We start from the raw sequence: 27,752 nt of genomic DNA on the forward strand, positions 1-27,752 counted from the left end.
TTGGCTCTAGAGCACGGGGAAGCACAAAGGGTTTATCTCCGGTATTGTTACTGAATGGAGACTTCTTTTAATTTTTTTTATGTTTGACCCCTATTAATTAATTTGCTAAAACTATTTTATAGATTCCATCTGAAGATTTCTTAAATCATGATGGGATTTCAGAAGCAATTGTAATGAGTGATGATGGCAAACAATGTTACTTTTGATCTGTTTTTTATGATTCCTTAATCAAACCGTTCACATTTACATGCACAAGATTTCCTTTTGCTTTCTTGCCTTAGGCTTTATCTGTGTCTTGATGCATGGAATGTGCATGTTAAATAATTGTAATCCTTCATATATTTTTTTTATACTTGATATCATGGGATTTCTGATGCGACACTTCCGTAAAGTTTTGCTTACATGGTATTTGGCAATCTGATGGAGGTTTGATCACAAAATTGTTCTATCTTGTACCACGCATAAGTGTGGGTAAAAATCTTATTTTTTTGATTTTTTTTTTTTGAAATGTTAGTTGTTACAGATCTTCCTACCCTAAATATTGGTCAAGCTTCTAATATCACCTCTGCCAACATTATTCACTTTTGAATATCAGAGCTTAACCATTTAGTCATGAGGCTGCACAATCTGATGGTAGGCTGGCCAGGCGCCATATGAACAAAGAGATACAAGCACTTAAGATGTTATCCTCATTATCCATCCAATTAATTGAGGAGCGCAAATGCAACTCTTATGATAAATATTCAAAGATATAAACTAATTTATTGTTTTCTAAGTATTGGTTACTGGTTAAACATCCAAACAACGTGGCAACCGAAGAACTGCCATTTTTGAGATTGCTAGTCTAATAAATATAAGGATTGTAAAAATTTATGTTCCATATGTTAACTTCAAACGTTACCGTTATCCAACTTTGGACATAAAATGAGCTTTCCACGCTTGTATGTAGCCATTTGATTGTGATTCTTCCTCCTTTGTATGAAAGAATTTAATTAATGTTAGAAGACAAATGACTCAAGATTTCCTACATTCTCAAATCTACTTCTGACTGGCTGGAGAACTACTCTTTTTCTCTGATGGTCAGTTAATGGCTACAACCGGCCCGAAGATGAGATTTAGGCCTGCTAGGAGCTCATACCGTTTTCAAATTCATGCATTATGTGACCCTCATTTTATATCGCATTAGATACAGAAAATATTGAAGTTAGATATCAGTTGTTTTTTTCTTCCAGAAATGTAAAACCACAATCTACTCTCTCTTTATATTATAGGTGCTGTGTGTTTTTTGGGTTCTTCCAAAACAGCTGATCTTGTTAAAGTGCATAGGATAGCAGTACTTTGTCTGTCTGTCTGTCTGTCATTTTTGTTTGGGAGGATCGAAGACAATCAAAATTACAACAAAGTAGTTGCCGGATGAAATTCAACAAAGTGTTGGACCCATTGTTTACATCATGTACAATTACAATGTAGTAACTTTTTTCCACTTAAAGAACAAGAAAGATATGCTACTCCTATACTATTACAAATTAACTCAAATCTAGATAACAAGGAAGGAGTAAAGTAATTAATTCTAATCTAAAAGAATAAAATAAAAATTACAGTGAGGATGAGAGTGAAATACAATCATCATCATTTTGTATTTCGTGTGAATGAAGAATTCTACTATGACAGTAAAAAACAGTAGTAACAACATAACTGAAAAGTACAATAAACCCATACGAACAAATCAAAACCGTTTTATCCCAGACACTAATCTCCGAATTCGGACCCTCCAACAACACTTCCACTCTCCCATTCATAAAACCTGAAACCAAAACGAATAAAGCCGAAAGTAACCACCCAAATATTAACCTCTTTCCCCGCATCAAACCCGACCCGACAGTGATAGCCTCCCAACCGGTTCTTTCCTCCACGACGGATACCACCATGCCCAAACCCATAACCCCCATCAAATAAACCTCAAAACCCAACCCGATCGTCATAACCATGAATCGCAATTCCGGTGATGAGAATCCCGAAGCGATGATACGTGGCACGGGTGAGAACGCGAAGAGAATGACGTAAACAAAAATAGCGGTGACCAACGGCCGTTTCCAATTATCTTTAACGGCGTTAACAACGGAGTTAACAGTAACCGATTTGCCTTTAATGAAGTTGTATGTGGTGTGCACGGATGAAACGGCGGCGGCGAGTGAGAGCGGGAGGCAGATGAGGAAGAAAAGAGCTCTGATACGGAGGAGATAAACCGCGTTGTCACGTGATTCGTGCCAAACGTGACGTGCTTCCATGAGAGTGGAGGTGAAAAGAGCGAGGGCTTCGAGGTGGTAGATATGGGAACGGAGGGTGTGTGTGGTGATGGAGAGTGTGAAGAAGAGAAATGAGAGTGGAAGTGTTGTGAATAATGAGATGAACAAGAATACGAGCTTCTTGTTGTGAATAACTCTCACTGCTTCTAACACTGTCCAAAAACCACCCTTTCCTTTTGTCAACATTTTCTTTTCTTTTCGTTGTTAACAATCACGTATAATGAATGAATGAATGCATCATCAATTATAAGATCTATGCTTCCTTCCACTTTGCTACTTGTCAATATCAATATTATACTGATATTTTTTATTTAAAACGGCAAAGTTTTTGGGTTAGACCATCTTGACGCGAGGGTCTTAAATGTGGGTCTTAATCATTTAAAACTCGGTACCTAATGACATAATAGGTACCCCATTGAGAAGAATCTTTTTAGGGTTATATAAGACCCGAAGTCTTAGTTAAGACCCACACTTTTAAGCGGGACCATTACTCTTTTATCCCAGTACTACTATTAAAAAATTATAAATAAGTGATCTGTACATGTGAGACCATTTAAGTACCAAAAAATGGATGTCTCCATTGTGGATGGAGATAATGTTCTTAGTACCGGTTAGATTCAAAATTAGAAATTATCGATGAATTTTGTTTAGATAAAAATTACTCTTTTTTTTAATTTGTTAAATACATAATTTTTAAGGCAAAATTTATATTTTAAACTTCTTAGTAAGTGTCCATTTGTTAGAATTTTTTTAGTTGAAGTTAAAATAAGTTGAACTATCCAACTCTTCCTATCAATATTATAAAAGCCTGACTAATAAGTGTCTTTGGGACAAACTTTAAGCATTCATAATTAAGAAATAGTTTTTTTAAAAAGTTAAACAATTTGATTTTCAATGCATTAAATTCATAAATTTTCATAAAAACTTATCATTTAAGGTTTTTAAAAAATGTTCAGGACACTCGTTATCATTTCTCATACTATTTAGTTCTTGGAGTGTGTTCTTTTCAAAATTTCAGATTTGATTCTCCTAAACAAATTTCAGTTGATTAATTTAACTTCATAAAAAAATAATATTATTATAATTATTACTCTCTCCGTTGTTAAATATACGTTTTTATTGCAATTATAATACTATTAGAAAAATTGATATTATGTTATTATTGTTTTAGGAGATGTTATGTGACGTACTTAAAATACCATTTGATCGAATGAGAAAAAGGAGTTTCTTACCGTGTTGGCGGTCCTCGTGGTACTCAGACTCGTTGATTGACCATCCCTCAATCTAGCCTTCAATTGGATTTGAGTTGTTTTCTATTGGATTTGGCTAGAAATGGTCGTGAAACTATGTCGCAACATAGTGGGTTGTAGGCGTGGGGTTGTGTATCCGTGTTGGCGGTCGAATCTCTCGCCTTCACGAAGTTTGGCAGTTTATATCTTGGGGGAGGTTTCAAAATCCTCACCAGTCTTTGATGTTAGACTGTTTGGTTTGAAAGAGACGTTATGTTTGTTGTTGTCGCAAGGAATTGTTGGTGCTTGGATCCATTTCGTGTTGACGGTTGGTCCATACACCACACATTAGACATTCACCGGTGTTGTTTTTATTTCGTTGTATCACCCGATTGGGTTGACATGCACTTTGTGTGGATTGATTGAGTTAGGTTTATGTCCCCAATTCTTTTTTGTATTTATTTTTTCCTTTTTTTTAATTATATACATGAGCACCTGATATAGTCTGGAATCTGCAACACATTCCAACTATATTGGACTCTCTTCTATTCCTTTTTTTATATCTTTGGACTCTTGCCTCATAAAAAAATGATTTTAATTACACATTATTGTTTTACATATCACTGTTATTTTATTAGGCACCTGACTTAATGTTGTTAGAGCATCCACAATGGTGAGGTCTTCACCATTTAAGACCTAGTACCTAATAGGTACTCTCATTGTGGGAAATTTTTTTGAGGGTCTTATAAGACATAGGGTCTAAGTTAAGACCCCCATCTTTTAGTGGTCCCAACACACTTTTTTTTATTAAAATAATATGTTAGTGGTGGAATGTAAATGAGGAAGAGTTAGTTGTGGGACCCATTTAGACTTTTTGCAAGAAGGTCTCCATTGGAGTGAATGAGTACCTATTAGGTACTGTTATTAAAAAATAAAAAAGTTATGTGTACAAGTGAGACCCGTTTAAGACCTTTAAATTGAGGTTCTCCATTATAGATGCTCTTATACATCTGACAACAACACACGAATTGGCTTGACTCTTTACCATTCTAGCACCTACCCCATTCATCCTATAAATAAGTTTCACTCTCTACCATTTTGTACTACTCACTCAATTATTCTAATCTAAGTCCCCCTTTTGTTTTTCCATTAATATTATATTATTATACATTTACGTTCGTTTTTTAAAATGACTCGCAACTATGATTCACCGATTGAAATTTACAGTAACAAAAGTAAATGGTGTTTTTTTTGCTAGAATTGTTATGCTATGAAAATCAATAGATCAAAGAGTTTTGAGAAATTATAGACCATTCATATGATTTTAAGTCCGTATTAATGAAATACAAAAAGTCATGACAACATCACATATATATTGTCTTTACGGATAACATACTTAGTTAAGATATGTTGGATCCACTAATAAATATAAAGGGGTTTGCTAGGATACACCCACTAGTTTTTATTAAGGTGTGTTTTAGCAAAGATATAACTAAAAAGTTGTTAAACACACCTTAAGGTGAACGTTGCTAAAACACACCTTCTAAAAAATAAGTGGGTGTATGTTAGCAACTCCTATAGGCATTTGCTAGGATACACCCACTTATATTTTAGAAGGTGTGTTTTAGCAAAGATATAACTAAAAAGTAGTTAAACACACCTTAAGGTGTAGCTTGCTAAAACACTCCCACATAAAAACTAGTGGGTGTGTTCTAGCAAATCCCAAATATAAAAACCGTATGATAAATATTTATCGTTGACACATAAAGAAAATATGGGATAATTATTTGCCTCTGATAAATATAAAAAATATCACAAGACAACCATTTATTACTAATAATGTCAAAAATATAAGACAAATATTTATCACTTATTAAAAAACATGAAAAATATTTATCACTTATCAATAAAAAAACTTAAGATCTATATTTGTCACATACTTATAAAGAAACACGAATCTAAGATTTTTTTTCTGATACATAAAAAATGTGGAACATATATATGTCACTGAAAAATAAAAGAAAAATAGCATGAAACTACCATCTGTCTTTGATACTTACAAAAACATGAGACAAATATTTGTCAATGATAAATATTAAAATACACGGGACAAATATTTTTCTCTCTTATACATAATAAAGCACTAGACAAGTATTTCTCATTTTATTATGAAATCTTTATCATTGGTAAATATATTAAAAAAACATAAGACAAATATTTATCTTTGATACATAAAAATGTTTGTTAATGATAAAAAAAATGACAATGGTTGTCATGATAAATATAAAAAAAAACATAAGACAAATATTTATTTTCAATATGTAAAAAATATTATGGGTCAAATATTTGTCATTGATAAATATAAATAAAAAACCCTCAAACCCCCTCCACTCCTAAAAAAATATATATACATAAAAACAGTAAAAATATTTGTCATTGATATTTAAAAAAATTGAGAGAAATATTTGTCATTTATAAATCTAAAAAACAAAAGAGAAATACTTGTTTATTAAAAAAAAGGAGAAATACTTGTGATAGATAAATAAAAAACATAAACAAATATTTTCCGCTGATAAATGTAAAAAAAATAAGGGAAATATATTGTTCATTGATATATTACAATGGTGTGTCATCGTGAGCTTAACTCAGTTGGTATGAACAATACATAATATATGCAAGGTCCAAAGTTCGAACCCCGACCACCACAAAATATATATATAACAATGGTGTACATATTTATCAAATATAACAATGGTGTACATATTTATCAATATTAAACATAAAAAACACGAGAGACATTTGTAATTATTGCATAAAAAAATACGAGACAAATAATTTTCATTAATAAATATAAAAAAAAAACACGAAACAAATAATTTTTATTAATAAATAAAAATAATAATAAATTTTTAAAGACAAAAAATAATAATTTGTTTCCCAAACCATAACACACTAGTTATTTTACGATTCAAAGCAATAGTCATGATAGTGAATAATGTTTCCAAAAACTTAAGAGATTTTCATTTGAATACATGAAATTAATGTACATTAAAGTATGGTGATTGTTTTTTTTGGTTACAATTAAAGTATGGTGATTGGTGAATGAAGAATGGTTTATACATATACAAATTTAATATGATATAAATATTCATTTTTTTTGGTTACACGGGGAAAAGAAAAACAAGCAGAAAACAGAAACAGAAAAAGAAAACAAACAGCTACACTAAGTTAGCCCCCTAGGGAAATAAATCCCCCAAGCATCTTCTCTAATGAGCGGCAACAATCCAGCAGGTGGAGTAGCATGATCTGTCAGTGGAGAATCTGTCGAAGCTCCCAATTTAGCTAGGAAATCGGCACATCGGTTACCTTCACGAAGAGTGTGCAAAACAGCCATGTTATTGAGAAGCAGCATGTCTTTAATATCCTGGATGATAGTAGCATAAACATGATAAAGTATCGGTTGTCCGTTGATGAGGATATAAATATTCATTTGATATATGGAAAGAATTTACCGAAAATTTCTATACTAATTAAATTTTTTTCATTTGTATGTAATGGAACAAATTTCTTAAAACATATGGTGAATAAAGATATGTTCTTAAAACATATGGTGAATAAAGATATGTTAATGATGATGTATACAATATTTATTTTCCATAAAAAACTTTTTTATAAAACCTATTTATAACTTTATGTTTAAATTTATATAATTAAACAAATTAAATGAATAAAGAGTTTAATTAGTGTGCAGTAATAGTGTAAACTTTTTTTTTTTAAGGAAAAAGTGTAAACTTATTTATGCATCTAGTGATTTGTTGTCACTCATGACAACCCATATATAGTTGTCACTAGTTGTCATTCGTGACAACTCATATATTATTATATTCATCAATTAATATTATCATATTAATTATTTAATGTGAAACATATCATTGGATACATGTATACGCTGACAATGTATATTAATTAAATTCATAAATTAAAAAATAACTTTATTTAGATTGAATTAGAATTTGACATATTACTCTTCCCTCTAGTCACTGTTATAAGCAAATAAATTTTTTTCTTTAGATTAATGAAATAACTAATGTATCTGATTCATAATATAGTATAGGTACATCAATTATTCAAAGTACTTAATTTTTTTAGAATAATGACTGGAAGAAGTATATAAACAATAGTGTGTCAATTGTAATTTATTTTCATTGCTAATTTACTCCTTAATGTTTTTAGGTGGGTGTAAATTAGTCGCTATCATTTTCTTAAAAATCGCATACAAACTTTAAACGACTTTTGTTTTGAGATGGAGAGAGTAAACTATTTTAGATTTTTTTTTGTGGTGGTCGGGGTTTGAACCCCCGGACCTTGCATATATTATGCATTGTCTATACCAACTGAGCTAAGCTCACAAGAACATTTTAGATTTTTATTTAAATACATGAAAGTAATGTCCATAAAAATATGGCGAATAATGAAGAATGATTATGCATGTATACATTTTTGTTTGGTTGGCGTGCCATGATGCTGCCCCAACTATGTACTTACTTCACCATCGCCGTATAGCTGGTTCGGCCACCTGTACCCGTTGTGGAGACCATGAAGAAACTTTCCTTCATTGCGCTCGTGATTGCAGACATTCAAAAATCATTTGGCACAAAGTCGGATTCTCTGGACATGATTTTTTCTCTTATTCTAGTGCCTCTGATTGGATCCGTCATGGTATTAATACTTTTCACTATGCTTTGTTCCTTGCTACTCTTTGGTGGTCTTGGAGGAATCAGAATCTCATGTGCCTCAATAATGAAACTTGGTCCCTAATCCGCATTACAACCAACATTTATAATTCAGTCAACACAATAACTTCGGCCTTCAAAAATGATGCAGCAGCAGCCTCTGTTGATCGCTATGTCAAATGGAATTGCGACAACCACATGGGCACCATTCTAAATGTAGACGGAAGTTGCAACGGGACTCCTACTCGTACTGGTTTTGGCGGAATTTTCCGCAACAATGGGGGCATATTCCTCTCTGCTTTCTCAGGTATGATCTCCCATTCTGACGACATTTTGTTGGCGGAGCTGACTGCCATTTATCACGGCTTGCGCATGGCTATTGATATGGGCATATATGATTTGGTTTGTTATTCGGATTCCCTCCTTTCCATTAATCTCATAAAGGGGGACACTCCGCATTATCATATTTATGATGTCCTTATCCAAGACATAAAGGATATGTTGGCTTCCAATAGTTTTTCAGTGCATCATACCTTCAAAGAAGGTAATCAGAGTGCTGATTTCATGGCTAAGTTAGGGTCCGCTTCAGATGTTGGCTTCGTCATCCTCTCCGTTCCTCCGGACGACCTCCTCCCTCTGATCCAGAGCGACGCCTCAGGAGTCTTCTTCCCTAGGGCATAGTTTCTCTTTTTCCTGTTTTTTTGCTCTTTCCTTTTGTTATTGATTAGCTTTGTAACCAAAAAAAAAAAACTGATATAAATTTTCACCGTTGATATATGGAAAGAATTTTCCTAAATTTCTAGACATAATAAAATTTTCATCTGTATTTAATGGAAAAAATTTCATAAAAAATAACGGTAAATAAGATATGTTAATCATGTTTACAATATATATATTTTCCATAAAAAACATTTTTTTAATGGATATTAAATGAGTCCTTTTCTATCAATTTTTTTAAAACCTTTTTTTTTATAATTACTTTATGTACAAATACGATAATATCAACACTAATGTCAGATCCCATTGAATGTCTGTTAAACATGTTTGAACGAGAGTAGTACTTGATGGGTCATGGGTGCGTTTCTGATAAGTGTTGCCCCCCTTTTAATGTAACAAACAAAAAAAACTTTCTATTTAAACTAAATGAAAATTATGAGTATTAATGTAATGTTTCTATTAAATATTTTTCTCTTATATATACAAAAATTTGTTAAATAGTTTAATCGCGTAAGTTGTGGAATTTATTTGCTTATATATATATGTGTGTGTGTGTGTGTGTGTGTGTGCGCGCGCGCGCTAAAACAAATTTTTATGTACTCCCTCCGGTCCTATTTACAAGAGAAAGTTGACTTTTTAGATACATTGAGTAATTTATGTATCTAGTCAAGAATCTAAACCAAATACATAAATTATTTAATGTATCTAAAAAATTAATTGTCTCTTGTAAATAGCACCGGAGGGAGTACATATGTGAGGAAATCAAATTGATAAAAATTTTGAAAACTTATTTTAGCAAAACAATGTTTAATGTTTGCACCGCACCAGTTGCAGATTTTATGTAATTATATCTACATAAACAAATTTTTATATACATATATTAGAAAGTCGATATGATCAAATTTTAAAAACTCCTGTCTATTTTCAAAATATCAACATTGTTGTTGTTATCCTTAGGATTAATTTTTTCCAAGTATCTCTATTGAAACGTTTTTTCTTTTTCTAAAGGATCTCTATGGGAACATTGTTAGCCTAAAGATTATTTACTTTTTTAAATAGGTTTTCTGTTTGGAAACATTGTTTTTGTGTAGAAAAAACAAGATTTTCTTTATCAAGCCATGACTCTAACAGTGTGAGGAAAGAGACAACATGAATTTGGACATTAAAAAAAAACTAAATAAGAGTAAAGGGCATTAATTAATATACGCGGAATAATTCACTATAAAAAGAAGCAATCCATTGTTTCATATTGTATACTACAAACTAAATTTTTTGCTTTACCATCTTTGAAGCTTTTCAGAAAAAAAAATTCACTTTGCTAAAATGGTTGGAACAAAGATCAACGCCTTAGACTATGACAACTTGTTTGACGACGACTTCCTCGACCACCCCATCAGTGTTGACACTTCTTCATTGACGAGTATTTGGCCGAATGAGTATGACTTCAATACTTCAGACCTCTCGGCAGAGCTCTCCCTTCCAGTGAGTATGCATTACCTAGCTTGATTGCATTTTTTTTAATAGGTTGTTTGAACATGATGGATGTCTTTGTTTTGAGTGACTTACCGAAGAGAAAAGTTGAGACGAGGGAAAGAAGAAAGAAACGGAGAAAGTCACTTGTTTGGTGCACAAAAACTTTGGAAAGACTATTTTTTTCCCTTTTTTATTGACTCATCATGATTTTTTTTTTCCGTAGGGACATTGTTTTGTGTTGCCCTTTAACCCCTAAAAGCATTTTTTGTTATCAAGAATCGTTTTTTTTTTTTAGAATTAATAACATTTGTACAAAATGGTTTCTTTTAGGGGTTTAGTTTATTTTTATATTTTTTTAGTATCTTAGTGGCCAAAAAATCTTTATCATAAATTCATTATCAATCATTTCCTTTTTTTTCCCGTTTTTATTACTTATTATTCTTACTTAGGGTAAAAAAAAAATGCTTATGGTTGATTGAGTCAGTTATCACCATTCACCACCCATAATTAAATAAACTGCATTAAAAAAGTCACACATTCAATCAAAACACCAAAATGATTCTTTTTCTTTCACCATTGTTGCTAACTACCTCTCAAAAAATTGCTGCTAATTAGATTATTTCATCATTCATCATATTTAAGTTTAAGTTTAACTACCTCTCAACAACAGTAAGCTTCAATGTCTTCTGTAAAAAAAAATGTCTTTTTTTTTAAAAAAAATAAAAATATCTTGTTACCATTATATATTCTAGCAATTTAAATTTTTTATACTGCATTCAATCAAATCACTTCGTCGCTATTTTAACTTAATTTTTAAAATATCTTTATGAAAACTTATTTGGTATAACTTAATTGTATCCACTTGTAAAAAAAAAATCATATCACACTATACTATCACTTTTTTAATAGATTTCTAAAATATCTATGTAAATATTCCGGGTGATTTTATGTTACTTTGCATGTGATGATTACGTGAAGTGGACACAAACCTTAACTAAATATTGAACTTTCAAAATGTTGGTCAATGATAATTTAATTCATACCAAATCACAATTTTTTATTTTATTTTAATTCATACCAAATTACAATTTTTTTTAGAGGAAATCACTAATTCTTATTCTTGATTGAATATAAACACTAATATACTTTCTTTTGTGTTATATGCTCTACTAAGCAGTATTCTAATAAATGGCTGTGTTTATACTTTTGCATATACAATCCATTTGTTGAAGAATTTAAATTTAATACAGTTATTAAAGAAAAAAAATCAATTATATGTTGGAGTTTAGAAGTATTTACCATTTACAAAAAATCTTTGTTGTGAATATTAGTTATATCCATTGTTGAATTATACTAGAAGTCGTAATAACAAATTTTGTTTAATATGCACAAGTAAAATAGTCTTACATCATCCGCACGTGTGTGATTTTTCATCCGTAAATCAATAAATATCATCATATCTTAGTTGATACCATGATGCGATTTATTGATTCAATGGTCAAAAATAAGTTGTGTTTGATGCAAAACTTATCTTATTTGTGCACCATAAAACTAGGCTTAACAAATAGTATGAAAATCTGAGCCTAAGCTTTGTTAGTTTTAATAAAAGTGTGATTTTGATCAACCTTGTTATTATTACAGGGAAATGACATTCTTTCATTGGAATGGCAGTCCGATATTGTGGACGATTCTTTTGATGAGAGCCTCACATTGAAAAAAGTTGAGCAACAACCATCATCGTCAGTGAACAAGGAGGATTTTGTGCTCCCTGAAAGCATAAGTTCACCCACTTGTGAAAATACCACTGTGAGACATACACGCTCCAAGCGTACACGTCTTGCAACCTTCAGCCCCCATCATTCAACCATGCAACTCATTTCTCCCACTTCCTCTTCTCTAGAGTCCAAGAAGAAAAATAAAACAAAGGCGCCTCTTCTTGCTGCTTCAGGAGATCATAATACTTTGGTACTTGTGAAGAAATGCATGCATTGTGAGGCGACCAAGACTCCACAATGGAGGACAGGACCAGAGGGGCCGAAAACACTCTGCAATGCTTGCGGCGTTCGGTACAAGTCAGGCCGACTTTGCCCTGAATACCGGCCTGCTGCTAGCCCAACATTTTCTCCGGATCTTCACTCTAACTCACATAAGAAGATCCTTGAAATGAGAGTGATGAGACGCAAGGATAAGAATTCTGGTATTCTCGCCTTGGAATACGTGTGAAGGGAGAATGATCCAAGTTATATATGGATATTTCTCTCTCGTCTCTTTATCTAGTGTCGTGTCTTAGGTTTTTTTTTTTTTTAAAGAATTTTACTTCTTTTGGTAAACAAATTAGGGTTTTATGTCTAGTAATTTTAGGTCACTTAGGTAATCAGGAGTTTGTGTCACGTATGTCTTTTTCTTTTTTATTGACATTGAAAATTGGAGATTGTTTTGATGATTGCATGCAAGTATTAATTTCTTGTCGTATTGCTTATATTCTCAGTGGTGCAAGAAATGTACCATAAAATCATTAATAACCAAATCATTTCTACTGTGCTAGTTGGCTCCAAGTGCTAGGAAATATGTTGTTTTAATCAATCAAAACGTGAGAAATAGTGACAAGCTTTTGAGTTTATTTAACAATATTTTTTTGTAGGGATCATTACATTGATTTAAGATTTGACTCCTTCAATAGGGAGTGTGAGAAAAAGACGTTATTTATTTATAATGCAAGTTACTTATATTGGGAGACACTGCATGTTCAAATTTAATCACCAACCTCTTAGGTCTAATAACCAATCTATTCAAATGCAAGTTTGTTTCAAGTTTTCTATCATACTGGGGTAGGTCTGAGTAGAGCAACTTCTTCCAATTCTTTGAATAGAAGATGACAACATAATAATTGATCAGTTAAATTATTATAAAATTGATAGAGATTAATTAGCATCTATTCCAATTCCTTAGATTACAAGTTTCCAAGTCAGTGAAAAAAACCTAAATCTCCAATAAAGTGCAGCGCTGTTGGTTCTTTGCAGGCTGGTGTGTTTGATTTCTCTTATATTTTGAAGGGGATTCGTCTCTGGTGTTGCACAGCTAGCCTTTTGGGTTTCTGTACTGCATGGTGACTATAGTTTGCATTTCTGGGATGTGGAGTTTATTTTTCATGGGAGCGGCTTTTTGCTCTCTGGGTGCCTCATTTCGTGGACCTTGTACTGTTGTTAGTTTTGGTCTTAGGTCTCTGTGTGGTGTGTTTTTGCTAATTATGTGGCGTATTGTGAAGGAGAGAGGCAGTTGTTGAATGGTATTCTTCCTCTTCTGTTGTCAGTAGCTTTGTCGAGCGGTTTCTCTGACTATTTGTGTTTTAGAGTCTTTGGATGTTGTTGGTCATCTTGTTTCTGTTCTGAGTATTAACTCTTATTTGAGCAAGGTTCAAGAGATTGATCATTTGTTTGATTGGATTTTTGAGCATTCTCCAAGTTTCTATATATTGATTAGGATTTTGCCTCATTGTGAACTAATTAGCTTGTTCCAATTTTGGTTTGTTTCGGTCTGTTATGGTTTCAGCTGAGGTAGATTTCTCCAAGCTCGAGGTAAATGTTTCTAGCACAGGAGCTTCTAAGGTAGTAAAGACATGCCCTGCTGCAATGGGATTTGCATTTATGCAAGGTGATGATCATGTAATCACTGATTCTATACCTTATGCTCAACCATCATCCTTCACTTGTATTCTTCAGTATCTTTCAAATTTTATGCTTACTTTTTTTTTTCTAACAATTGTGTGTCATCAGTGAAATCCTTTGTGGAAACTGGTCCGCAATTTGCTGAAAACGCAAGACAAGAAACAAAAGGACTGTCCACAACCATATGATTTGGCAGTAAGTTAATCGTTTATGCTAAATATTATGTCTGATAGTCTCCAGGCTCAGTTCAGTTATGGTTGATTGTGAAAAAAAGATGGAAGGTTAATGGCTAGAGACTGGTTTTCATAGATTATTTACATTCCTGAGAGCATTGCATAACTTGATCTTCTTGGCTAGTCCATTTAGTAAGTTCAAATAATCTTAATGAAATTTGTTTTTTTTTTTAGAGAAGTTTTATCATACATGTCAGTTATTGTGTTTTCTTTTCTTTTAGAGAAACTTTTGTTGGTAGCAAAACCAAGACCAAAGTTTGATGGCAAAAGCACATTGAAAGAGTAAGTGAAATGTTGATTCAGTAGGCATCCTATCATATGCATAATCCTCCATGCAATGAGAGACTTAGAAGGTGGAAAGTCAGGGGACCAAATGGTTTTGTCCCAATGAAGTTTTTGACCTTCTGCTGATCATTTATACAAGGAAAATGTTAACTAGTGCCCCGGGACACTGGTTAAGGAAACCAAATATAGTATAAGAACCTTGGAACTTGTATAGTCAAAGTTAAAAAAGTGTAAAAAATTATGTTTTCAATGCAAATATTTCTTTTTTTGTTTCCTTAACTAGTGCCCCGGGGCACTAGTTTAACAAGACCCTTTATACAAATAGGCTTCCTTGAGGGGCAAGTAACATGTGCTAGAGTTACTCCAAACTAATATGGGCCCGTTTGTTATAACTTTTTTTAAAATAGATTTTGGTAGTGTAATGTGTTTTTGTTATAATTTTTTTAACAAAGAAATTTGTAAGGAAAGCTTCAAATGAAAAATCCGTTTGAATAGTTTATCTTAAAATGTCATTCTAAGTATTTCATCATTTGGTTATATTTTTTTTTGGATACTAAAATTTTGAAAAAATCTTTAAAAAAATGCTATTTCAAATAGCTTTTCATAAAAATCATTTTTGAAAAATGTCATTTTGAAAAAATATGTGATTTTTACTATGTAAAATCTCGAACAATGAATATTTAAGTTAATGAATGTTAAAATCTATTTTTTAACATTGCAGCAGGTGATGATCATGCCCAAAAATAAAATAACTAATGACCATATTTAATAATATTTAATTGTGCTTTTCTTTTTAAGGAATATTTAATTGTGTTATTTAATATAAGGAGAATGTTATTGTTGTGTCCTTGGTGCATTAATTGGTTAAAGTAATAAAATAAATAAATTTGCATAAAAAAAATGGTGTTCGAATCCCGCACATCCCACTTCTCCACAATTAAATTGTGTGGGCTCTAGCCACTAGGCTACTTGACAATATATATATATATATATATATATATATATATATATATATATATATATATATACACACACACTAGCGGAAAGACGGGCACGACTACTGCGCTAACGCATGTGATTATTTTATTATGTTTGTTTGTATAATTTTGATTAAATTTTTTAAATTTTTAAATATTAATGGAAATTATTGATATATTGATTTATAAACAAAATATTGTCAAGTTATATAACAATTATTTATGAACTCAACATATTTTTTTTTTTTTGAATATTTGAACTCAACATATTTTAGTTTGTCTGCATATAAAATAAAGAAAAAATAATGATCTTTTATTGTTTATTCTAATAGTAATTAGTAACATCATAACATAAATGTATAAATGACATTTTATGTAAAAGAAACATTGTTATGATTGCGATAAAAGAATATCTTTAAAAACTATATTTTTCGTAAAGTCTCCATCTTCTCCTTCAATTTTTCCTTCATTAATGAGAACTTTTGTTGAATTTTGAGAAACTCCTCTCGATAAAGCTACATATAATTGACCATGACTAAAAACATGTCGTGGAAGATAGATTCCGACATTGGGAATGGTCTGCCCTTTAACATTAATTTTTGCTCACATTTGTTACTAATATTTTTTTAGAGGATTTAAAGTCCAATCTTTAACATAATATTTTGCTCACGTTTGTTACTAATATTTTTTTAAGAGGATTTAAAGTTCAATCTTTAACATTATTTTTTGCTCACGTTTGTTACTAATATTTTTTTTAGAGTATTTAAAGTCCAATCTTAAACATTATTTTTTGCTCGCGTTTGTTACTAATCTTTTTTTTAGAGAATTTATAGTCCAATCTTCAACAATATTTTTTGCTCACGTCTATTACTAATCTTTTTTTAGAGGATTTAAAGTCCAATCGTTAACAATATTTTTTGCTCACGTTTCTTACTGATTTTTTTTAGAGGATTTAAATTCCAATATTTAACATTATTTTTTTCTCACGTTTGTTACTTATTTTTTTTAGAGGATTTATAGTCCAATCCTCATCGGCTATTATTTTTGTTTAAAAAAAATTAAAAAAACTCATAGACTCGTGAGAAATAAAGCATGAAAAAACATAAACTTTGGATTATTTTTTTCATAAGTGATTATTGTTCAATTTTGATTTTCTCAAATTCTGATTCATTCATTCTTCTAACAAAAAAAAAGTAAAAACAAAGCTTGAATTGTAATGTTGGCGGAAAGTAAATTGCTCGAAGGATAAAACAGAAAGATATTTCATTCAATGGTGCTTCAGAAGTATTAATCAAGTTCGTGAGCCTTGGAACTTTCTAATTTTTTAGAGGTGATGAGATGTGATCAGAGGGTACGATGATGAATTCTGGATCAATTTGAATTCACGAGAACAGACATAAAGAATGCAAATATAATTTTTAAACTTTTTTTGAGTTTGATCTGTTGTTAACGTTTGTTACTAATCTTTTTTTTTAGAGAATTTATAGTCCAATCTTCAACAATATTTTTTGCTCACGTCTATTACTAATCATTTTTTAGAGGATTTAAAGTCCAATCTTTAACAGTATTTTTTGATCACGTTTGTTACTAATTTTTTTTAGAGGATTTAAATTTCAATATTTAACATTATTTTCTGCTCACGTTTGTTATTAATTTTTTTTAGAGGATTTAAAGTCCAATCTTTTCCATTATTCATTACTCACGTTTTTTAGAATTGATCAAAGACTAAGAATGAGTAATTTATATCAATAAAATAATATGGAATACTGTTTTTTGTGGAAGGGATGCGAAAATACTTGACAATCTTTGTCGGTTGTATTGAGGGGAACAACACAGATGTACAACATAAAAGCGGTTGATAAAAAAGTAACATGAGTTGTTGTTTTGTGCTATTTTTTTTGTGAGTTTGATCTTTAGTTAATAGAGGTAAAAGAGGGTTAACGGTGACGATTAGTGACATAGATTACTAATCCACGTATTATTTTATAATTGGCTATTTGTATTTAAAATTAAGGGTATTTTTGGAAAGAAAAGTCCAACCCAAAGGTGTGCTTATAGATAAAAAAAAAAAAAAAAACACTATCATAGTTTGTATAAGCAATTATAAACCAGCAAAGTCAAATAATTCTTAAAATTAATCGTAAATAATTTGAATCATAATCACTTATAAACCAGCAAAGTCAAATAATCCATAAAATTAATCAATTACTAATCCACGTATTATTTTATAATTGGCTATTTGTATTTAAAATTAAGGGTATTTTTGGAAAGAAAAGTCCAACCCAAAGGTGTGCTTATAGATAAAAAAAAAAAAAAAACACTATCATAGTTTGTATAAGCAATTATAAACCAGCAAAGTCAAATAATTCTTAAAATTAATCGTAAATAATTTGAATCATAATCACTTATAAACCAGCAAAGTCAAATAATCCATAAAATTAATCAACTTTGATTAGTTGTAACATGAAAGAAAAAAAAAACTTACAGGTTAATTCTGAATTCTTATGCAGAGGGCGGAGAGAGGTTGAGAAAAACTAAACAATGCGGGAACGAACTATGAACTGTGAGAACCCTACTTATTAATATTTTTAATATAGTGCTAGCAAATCTTTTTCTAAAAGATTTTGAATCATAATATTTTGCTCACGTTTATTACTAATATTTTTATCAGAGGATTTAAAGTCCAATTTTTAACATTATTTTTTTCTCATGTTTGTTACTAATCTTTTTTTTTTTTGCTCACGTTTGTTACTTATTTTCTCATGTTTGTTACTACTCTTTTTTATTTTTGCTCACGTTTGTTACTAATCTTTTATTAGAGGATTTAAAGTCTAATATTTAACATTATTTTTTGCTCATGTTTGTTACTAATATTTTTTTAGAGGATTTAAAGTCCAATCTTTAACAATATTTTTTGCCCACGTTTGTTAGTAATCTTTTTTTAGAGGATTTATAGTTCATTTAATATAGTGCTAACAAATCTTTTTCTAAAAGATTTTGAATCATAATATTTTGCTCACGTTTGTTACTAATATTTTTATCAGAGGATTTAAAGTCCAATTTTTAACATTATTTTTTGCTTAGTTTGTTACTAATCTTTTTTTTTTGCTCACGTTTGTTACTAATCATTTATTAGAGGATTTAAAGTCTAATCTTTAACATTATTTTTTACTCTTGTTTGTTACTAATCTTTTTTTTAGAGGATTTAAAGTCCAATCTTTAACAATATTTTTTGCTCACGTTTGTTACTAATTTTTTTTATAGGATTTATAGTCCAATCCTCATCGGCTATTATTTTTGTTTAAAAAAAATTAAAAAAACTCATAGACTCGTGAGAAATAAAGCAGGAAAAAACATAAACTTTGGATTATTTTTTTCATAAGTGATTATTGTTCAATTTTGATTTTCTCAAATTCTGATTCATTCATTCTTCTAACAAAAAAAAAAAGTAAAAACAAAGCTTGAATTGTAATGTTGGCGGAAAGTAAATTGCTCGAAGGATAAAACAGAAAGATATTCCATTCAATGGTGCTTCAGAAGTATTAATCAAGTTCGTGAGCCTTGGAACTTTCTAATTTTTTAGAGGTGATGAGATGTGATCAGAGGGTACGATGATGAATTCTGGATCAATTTGAATTCACGAGAACAGACATAAAGAATGCAAATATAATTTTTAAACTTTTTGTGAGTTTGATCTGTTGTTAACGGTGGTAAAAGAAAGTTAACGGTGACGATTAGTGACATTGATTATTAATCCACATGTTATTTTATAATTGGCTATTTGTATTTAAAATTAAGGGTATTTTTGGAAAGAAAATTCCAACCCAAAAGTGTGCTGAAAGGGGTAGTTTTCTTTATATATAGTATAGATTAGTTACATGTGTTATTTGTATATAAAATTAAAATGAAAAATTAAGGGTATTTTTGGAAAGAAAAGTCCAACCCAAAAGTGTGCTGAAAGGGGTAGTTTTCTTTATATATATATATATATATATATATATATATATATATATATATATATATATTTTCAAGACAAAGTTTCTAATATTGGATTCCTTAACCTATAAGTTATAAGAAATTAACATCAACAATACAATGCTAAATTCATACAACTCTATTCTAAACAAAAGTGTGTTTGTTACATATAGTTCTAATAATTTTTTTTCATAGGATTAGTTTTCCTAAGAATTCTATTACAATAAAATTATCACAAACGTGTTGGTAATTTTTTTTATATTTTCAGGAAACTTTTTAAAAAAAATCAGTTACATGGTAAAAATAACAAAATTAATGTAATCATTAATTGATATAGCATTTTTGATAATCTTATAATTTCACTCTCATAGAAAATGATGAATAATCGAATATTTTCACTAATATTAAAAAGAAAATGTCAAGCTAACTAGTGTCTCTGAGAGACTTTTTAAAGAAACAAATACAAAATTGAATTGAAAAGATCATTTTTTATAATTTTAACAGGTTGGCCAGACAAATTTCAAAATAATCTTACTATATTTGATTTTGGGCAAGTGTCCCACGGTAATTTTTAGCAAGACGCGTCTTATTACTACGTCTCATATTAGGTGTCTCTTTTGAGTTTTAAACTAAACGATTATTAAAAAATGATTGTTAGTATTAATTTTAAGGGTCATGTTAACTTGTGCCCTTAGGGCACATGTTAAGCAACCTAAATAGAGCAATTTTGCATTGGAAAACACAATATAACAACTTTTAAGAAGTTGAATGCACGTCTTTTGATATGTGTATTTCTATAATGAGTATCTTAACATGTGTCTTGAGGGCACAAGTTAACATTAGCCTAATTCTAATGGTAAAATATGTTTCATTTAATAAAACAATCTTATTAATTATAGTTAGTGGATTAATTAGATGATTAAAATGAAATACTCCCTCCGTTTCAAAATGAGTGTTGCTTTCAGTTTCCAATGTAATAATAACTTTTTCTTTTCAATTGTACCCTCCAATTAATACTCTGCACACTACTTTCAAAGTATTACTTTTAAAACTAACCAATAGTTAATAAGGATAATTTGGTAAAATAGTCATTCTCTTTCTCTTAATCATTGTATTTCTTAATATGTGTGTAAACACCTAAAACGACACTCATTTTGAAACGGATGGAGTAAATAAAAGTATGTTAGTGAAAAGAATAATAAATTGTGTATTGATATCGTAAAAGAGATAAGTAGTTTGAAACAAAGAAAAATTAAAAGAACATTTATTTTGAGATTGATGGAGTAACATAAATTCTTCAGATTTGAATTAATTGACCATAAATAATTATCCAATCAAACAATAATGACAATTTTTCTAAAATGCATTGACTTGTTGTTGATCCACTAAAACTCGGCGGAAGTTGTTGAAAAGTCAAACACACAAGTACCAAGATTGACATAGGCAATGAATTTGATATTTTCTTTTCGGTTTTTCATTTCAGGTTTTTCATTTCACATATTAAGACTTTGTTTGAATCATAAAGAATGTAAGAAGAAAGTGAGTAGAAAGTGAGATGATTTATTGGTTTTTTTTTTTGTGGTGATCGAGGTTCGAACCTCGGACCTTGCATATTTTATGCATTGTCCATACCAACTGAGATAAGCTCATGAGGACGAATTATTGGTTATTTAATAATAGTGAAAGTGAGTAGAAAGTAAAAGAAAATAAAGAGATATATTTAGCAAATGACATTATTGAACCTACATAAAATTGATATATCTTAATTTAATATACCACACCATTTTCTTAATATAAAAATTCAATACAAAAATACACATAATATACCACACTTTAATTTAATATAACACATATATAAATATATATCTGTGCGTACATATGAATTATATACAAATAATTTGTCCGCCATTTTTATATTATACTAGTGTTATGGCTGGCACTATGTGGTTTTTTGTCCGTCATTTTTATCGTGCTAATGCACATTGATTACGAATAATAATCTTTATGAAATTTTAAATTTGATTAGAAGTATATGTATAGCTATTTTGCACATTCATATTGTAATAAATTATATTTATTTTTTTCAATGACACCAACAATATAACAAATAAATTTTAATTTTTTATCTTTTTGAATGACACCAACAATATAAACAAATATGTTTAAAGGTCTAATTGAAAAAACTCCAATCCAACTCTGTAATCGTTTTGCTGTGTAAACTTCACTTATAATTTTTTTACTATGAGATTATTATAAAATGATTATTAATATTAATTTTAATGGTAAAAGTCTCTTAGAGATAGTAAATATATGGTAAAAGTCTCTTAAAATATAGTAAGACTCTTAGAGACTATTTTAATTTTAATGTATTTAGTAATTAATACTAATACCATTAAAAATGATTATTAGTATTAATTTTAATGGTAAAAGTCTCTTAGAGACACTACTAAATATATGGTAATAGTCTTACCATATATATGTGATATTCACTTATATTTAGTTTTTTCTAAGAGACTTTTACCATATATTTTTTATTTAAATAAGTGAATATCACATATATTTAGTTCTTTCGTGATTTTGTCGTCTGGGTGCGACATTGCTTTGTTTTCTTGTCTTTGTGCGGCGTTATTTTTATTTTTCGTTTGTTACAATGTATGTTTGATATAGATTGTCAGATCCAATCAATGAATTTGTTGTCGCCAATGTTGACATAGGCATGGGTATTCCGGACAATTAAGTATAGTCGTATTTGTATGCTTATGCATTTTGTTGTTTTATGTTAATATTAAATATATAACTTTTCAATAAATGGTTGTTGTTTTTCAATAAAAAATTTGATACTTTTAGTTGTTTTAACAAGTGCAATCTTGCACATGTTTGACAAACACTAATTTACTACTACCTCCGTCCCTAATTATAGGGCCATTTTGAAAAAATAACGGGAATTAAGATAGTGGATATTTGTATTAAATATGTTTGTAATTACTATTGTTTTTACAATTTTATCCTTTAAGAGAGAGGGTTGTTTATGTTTTCAACATGTTATTTATTGTTGATTGAAGAAAAAGATGTATAATAAATAGGGGCATGTATGTAAAGAAATAATTAATGTAGTTGGAAATAGCAAAGGGGTCTTATAAAAAGGGACAAAAAAATTTCTCAAAAGGGTCTTATAATTAGGGACGGAGGTAGTAAATGTAATCCATAAATGTTGTAAAAAAACAATAATACTCTTCGTTCCAAATTATAAGTTGTTTTACAATACCAATGAAAAATTAATGTTACTTTTCTTATTCCACCCTTAACTATTTATTACTCTGTCTTCTTTCAATTCTTTAATTTACCTTTTCCATACCATTTTTAAAGGATAATTTTTTAAACCAACTCATAATATCTATTTTCCATACAAAATTAATTAAATTTCTTAATAACAAATAATAATTATATTGATTGTGATGTTTTTTTTAGTAACAAAGACCCAAGAGAGTATAAAGGATAAACTCTCACAATGTGAACCAAAGTTTCCAGGTTTCTAAGAGAATAACATTTGTAATTACTTAGTCATTATAAGAATGCTTACTCTAGAAGAGGAACTCAAATAAGATCTGCATCCTATATATAGGGGGGAGTACATAGTAAGCAATATTAGTGTGAAGTGAAAAACCGAAAACAAAATGTCAAATTTAGTGTTTGTGTCAGTCTTGGTACTTGTGTGTTTGAATATTTCAACAACTTCATGTGAATCAGTGAGTGTGAGTGGGGCAACAACAAGTCCTCCCATTTTTGAACCTCACCTAAACGAGTCCAAAATCAACATACTATTCCTTTCGATAGTCAATGACCTACCCTCTGGCTCCGGAGAGTTAACCATGATTTGTAGCTTTGACAAAGGGAGTACTCCACACCATTTAGAACTAGGAAAACCTTATTCCTTTGTATCCAACTTTGATTTAAAAATATGTGATTTAAGAATGTTTCCACAACATATATCTTTCGATTTTTATAATCGCGACAAAGAAGGTAGATTAGCCCATCAAAAAGTATTTTGGTCCGTGAGGAAAGATGGTCTATATCATAGTTGGGATAATGTCAATTGGGATAAAAGGGAAAATTGGGTTGATTTATGAATTATAAGATTTTTCTTCTTCTAGTTTTCTATCATCTACAAATTAAATAAAAGAACGAATTATCATTGTTCTTGTATGTATGAATGTGCTTGGTGTTGATGTGTGTGTTTTCTTGGTTTTTGTTCAATTAGTCTTCAAACAGAAAGCACACAGATCCAGTGTATCACTGGTAATCTACTTGTGATTTGTGAATGTTAGGATATATACAAAAGGCGTTTTCGATATCCGCATATAATGATGATTCAAAGTGATCGTCAGAAACATGACCAAAGGACTTGAATAAAATTTGAATAAAACAATTTAATCTCCAACCTATTTGTATCTCTTCAATTTGATTCTTAAAATATTTAAATTAAAAATCAATTAAAAAGCTTCTAAATTATACTTTCATCCATTAATTTAGTCTTTTCAATTTTTTGAAGGTATAAATGGGATAAGCTAAACCTAGAGTCGTGCTTTTTTGTTGTTGTTGATAAACCACTTTTCTATTTCCTAAATGTATAAGATATTGTTACTTTGGTGCTTAGAGAATTTTACGTTGGTAAATTGAATCATTCATGAACTATTTTGATGATCTGTGGACCAATTTAAATATGTTTCACCCCTTTAGACCCTCTTCACCCCTCTTCACTTTTAGGCTTACACACATGTGGCCACCAGACCCAAAAAAATCTTTCTCGCCTCTTTAGACCCTCCCCAAGAAATCTTTCTTCCCAATGAGGTGTCTAGTATAAATAGGTTTGAATTTATAATTTGGGTCATGTTAAGAGGCAGAAGATCACAATTCATATGAGACAATTTTTATTTTGGTTGACCGACAGTGTAAAAAATCAATGTTGATTGTACATATAAATTAGGATTCCATTATTCTTGCATGTTTGAAAGTTACAGTCAGGTGTTGTTGCTGTGCTCAGGTTTCATCTCCTTTGCATAAATTTTTTTGTCTAAAAGTGAAGAGGGTTGGAGAGAAAGGGGCGAGAATTTTTTTAAGAGCAATGCTATATCTCTAGAAAAATATCATCAAGAATTCTTCAAGAATAAAGAATAGCCAATCACAATGCACTATTTGCCACAATTCAAGGAGGTGTGGCTGAAAAATAGGAAGTGGACAAATAAATCATCCAATTAAAATTTGCCAACTATTTCTTGAAAAATTCTTGAAGCTATTTTTCTTGAGAAGTAGCATTTTCCTTTTTTTAAATGTGATCACCGATTTTAGAGGGTTCTATGTATAAAACAAAAAAAGAAAAAAAAAACTGGTGTAAATTTCAAACATGCAAGAATAATGAGATCGTAATTTTTTTTTTTGGGGATCCTAATTTAAATGTACGGTAATCATTGATTTTTTACAACGTCGGTCAACCAGTTTTTTTTTTTTTTTTTAATAATTGGATAATGAATAGTGTCTCATATGAAATGTGATCTTTTGTTTCTTAACTTTATAAAGTCAGACCTATTTAGTAGACACCTCATTGGTAAGAAAGATTTCTTGGTGAGGGTCTAAAGAGGCGATGAAGATTTTTTGAGTATGATGGCTAGATGTTTGTAAGTTTAAAAGTGAAGATGGTTGGATAAGGTCTAAAAGGACGGGAAATTTTTTAAAATCGGTCCTCAAATCATCAAAAAAGTCCATGAATGATTCAACTTACTATCATAAAATTCTCTAAAATATATATATATATATTTATTAAAATAGACCCAGAGCTTTATAATGTCAGGAGCTAAACTAGCTGATGTTTTAATGACTGTTGTATAACTGATTTGGATTTATAGTAGAGTCTTTTTTTTTGTCAAAGTTTATAATAGGGTTTGGGACCAAATGTTGGATTAATTATTTAATTAATCAATTATGGATTGACAATAATCAATTATTATAAGTTGATGTCATAATATAAATTATGGTCTATTGTGTTAAGCACTAATTATATGATGAATTTGAGTGATTGGGCTTTTGTTACTAAATGGACCGTGATGAGTTGGACCATTTAGATAAGCCCAATGAGAGGTCCCTGCCCTGAGCCGTTTAGCTATTTAAACGTCATCCCATTAGACGGTTAATTATTCTGAATATTGGTGAAAACCTAGAGCTAGACGGAATGAGGGTAGTTACCCCTCTCATAGTTGTCGGCGTTGTCTACGGTTATCCTCATCAACCTAATTCAAAGGTACACAATCTCTAGTTCTTTCTTTGTTATTGATGATATGCTATAATTTGTATCTAGTGATCTATGGCTAAAAATCTAAAACTTTCATCAATTGGTATCAGAGCCTACTAGATACGTTTTATGGCTATTGTTAAGTCACAACACCGATCCTATTTTGTTATTTACTGTCGTAGATCGATGATTCTTGTTTGTGATTATATGCTATGTGCATCGTATTTTTTTTTCTTGTTTTATTGCTAGAAGCATAGAGGCATCATACACTAAATCATAAAGCTTTCTTATGCCTTTTATTTAAACTGTTACGATGCACAAAAATCTATATATGGTCATGTGTTTGTGTACAGTTTTGGTTGAACGCCGACTTATTATGCCAACTTATTCTGCTATCGACGTCCTTCATAGAAAAATCATTTGAGTGTTTTTGTCAATTGATGTTGTATACATAAATCATAATTGAAATCGGCAGTTTCTAGTATATTATATGAATAATAAGAAATCGATGTTTGTCGATATTATCAACCCTGCAATTTCAATCTGAAATTTTCTCTCGAATGCGATCGTATTCCTCATAAAACCAAATTAGTAGATCGCTGTGTATTATTCTATGAGAAATCAGTTTCAATTTCAGATTTTGGTATGAACCCTAATTTCTTAAAACTGCCATTAAGTTGATAATCCGTAAAATTGATATGTGGGTTCTTTTCTTCTCTCAATTTCGATCAGATCCATACAAAAATCGCCGCGTTTAACCACGCAAATCACCATATCGAATCGGGTTAATCGCGGGTCGTTTCGACCCGTTTCCTTTTTCTGGGCGAAGAAGACCAGTTTGTTTATTTATTTTTTATTTAAAAAAAAAATTGCTAATAGCCGCGCGCGCGCTTCAGCTTTATGGGGGCGCGTGAGATAGCTAGAAAATTCCAAATTTCATGTATTATTTACCAAATAATGGTTATTTTTATTATTCTACACATGTTGGTAAAAATTTTGGAATTTTATGACCCCGGAGTGTTTTATGTAATTTGTTTGGGATAAATTGTTTCCTAAAATATCATATTCTCTTTCTCTTATGGTAAGATTCCTTACTCTTATTTGACACTATGAGAAATCTCACTTTCTCATATGCGATTAATGTGTCAATGGAAAATTTTATATCCCTAAATTAATTAGTAAAGATTATATTATTTTGGGATAAAAATATAATTTATCTTGTACCCAAAATATTCGGAAGATTTGATTTATTTTATACCCTTAAAATTTGGGATTTAAATTACTTTTGAAATCTCTAATTTTTTTTATGTAAATTGATATGAGAATCATATGTTCTTTTAAATCATGCATTCTTTAGATTTGAGTCTAAAATATAACACTTATGTAAATTATTCTTTTAAAGTGTTAGTATTGTGAAAAATCTTTAGACTCAGTCTTATATTCTTGTCTCAAATATCTTGTATAAACTAATATATTTTGAGAATTGTTGATATTGTATTTTTGATGCATGAATTTCAAAATTTTGTCAAATCTTGTAAGGATTAGATATCAATTAAATTGAGAATAATTTATTTCAAATCATGTATTCTCAATATTTGAGCTTAAACTATTGTGAATTTTTAGAAGGTTCAATTTTATTAATTCTAATGCCAAATATATTGAATTTAATATATTCTTTAATTCATATTGTCTTAGCATAAAAATCCAAAGTTCACTAATTGATCATTCTTTTGGCGACATATTTGAACTTAGACACTTATGCCTGATTCTTGTCACAAATTGATTTAAAGGGTCTTAATAATATTTTGTTTTCAAAAGGAGTATAGTAAGTTGTATATTATATATGTCATTTATATTAATTGAATCTAAAATTGAC

General features: G+C 30.1%; 3 protein-coding genes across 3 annotated transcripts; 2 read left to right on the forward strand and 1 right to left on the reverse strand.

Annotated features, from left to right (window-relative positions):
- Positions 1-1,392: 1,392 nt before the first annotated feature.
- LOC146959429 (uncharacterized) lies at positions 1,393-2,539 on the reverse strand. Its single transcript, XM_085740958.1, has one exon. It carries the CDS (start codon positions 2,490-2,492, stop codon positions 1,596-1,598), a length of 897 nt encoding a protein of 298 aa, XP_085597084.1. The 5' UTR covers positions 2,493-2,539; the 3' UTR covers positions 1,393-1,595.
- Positions 2,540-8,070: 5,531 nt separating this feature from the next.
- Positions 8,071-8,949, forward strand: LOC146959430 (uncharacterized). Its single transcript, XM_085753729.1, has one exon. The coding sequence runs from the start codon at positions 8,071-8,073 to the stop codon at positions 8,947-8,949; it is 879 nt and encodes a 292-aa protein (XP_085609855.1).
- Positions 8,950-10,308: 1,359 nt separating this feature from the next.
- LOC146959431 (GATA transcription factor 5-like) lies at positions 10,309-12,681 on the forward strand. Its single transcript, XM_085736831.1, has 2 exons — positions 10,309-10,467; positions 12,100-12,681. Exons 1-2 carry the CDS (start codon positions 10,309-10,311, stop codon positions 12,679-12,681), a joined length of 741 nt encoding a protein of 246 aa, XP_085592957.1.
- The last annotated feature ends 15,071 nt before the right edge of the window (positions 12,682-27,752 follow it).

The sequence above is a fragment of the Medicago sativa genome, chromosome 1 (genome assembly GCF_051527215.1).
Source record: "Medicago sativa cultivar Bolivia chromosome 1, Bolivia_mono, whole genome shotgun sequence".
In the NCBI taxonomy this organism is placed as follows: Eukaryota; Viridiplantae; Streptophyta; class Magnoliopsida; order Fabales; family Fabaceae; genus Medicago; species Medicago sativa.

Excerpts from the sequence above, each read along its gene's own strand:
- LOC146959429 (XM_085740958.1), bottom strand. The coding sequence starts at position 2,492 with ATGTTGACAAAAGGAAAGGGTGGTTTTTGGACAGTGTTAGAAGCAGTG.
- LOC146959430 (XM_085753729.1), top strand. The coding sequence starts at position 8,071 with ATGTACTTACTTCACCATCGCCGTATAGCTGGTTCGGCCACCTGTACC.
- LOC146959431 (XM_085736831.1), top strand. The coding sequence starts at position 10,309 with ATGGTTGGAACAAAGATCAACGCCTTAGACTATGACAACTTGTTTGAC. Across the intron at positions 10,468-12,099 it reads CGGCAGAGCTCTCCCTTCCA|GGAAATGACATTCTTTCATT; the intron begins GTGAGTATGCAT and ends TTATTATTACAG.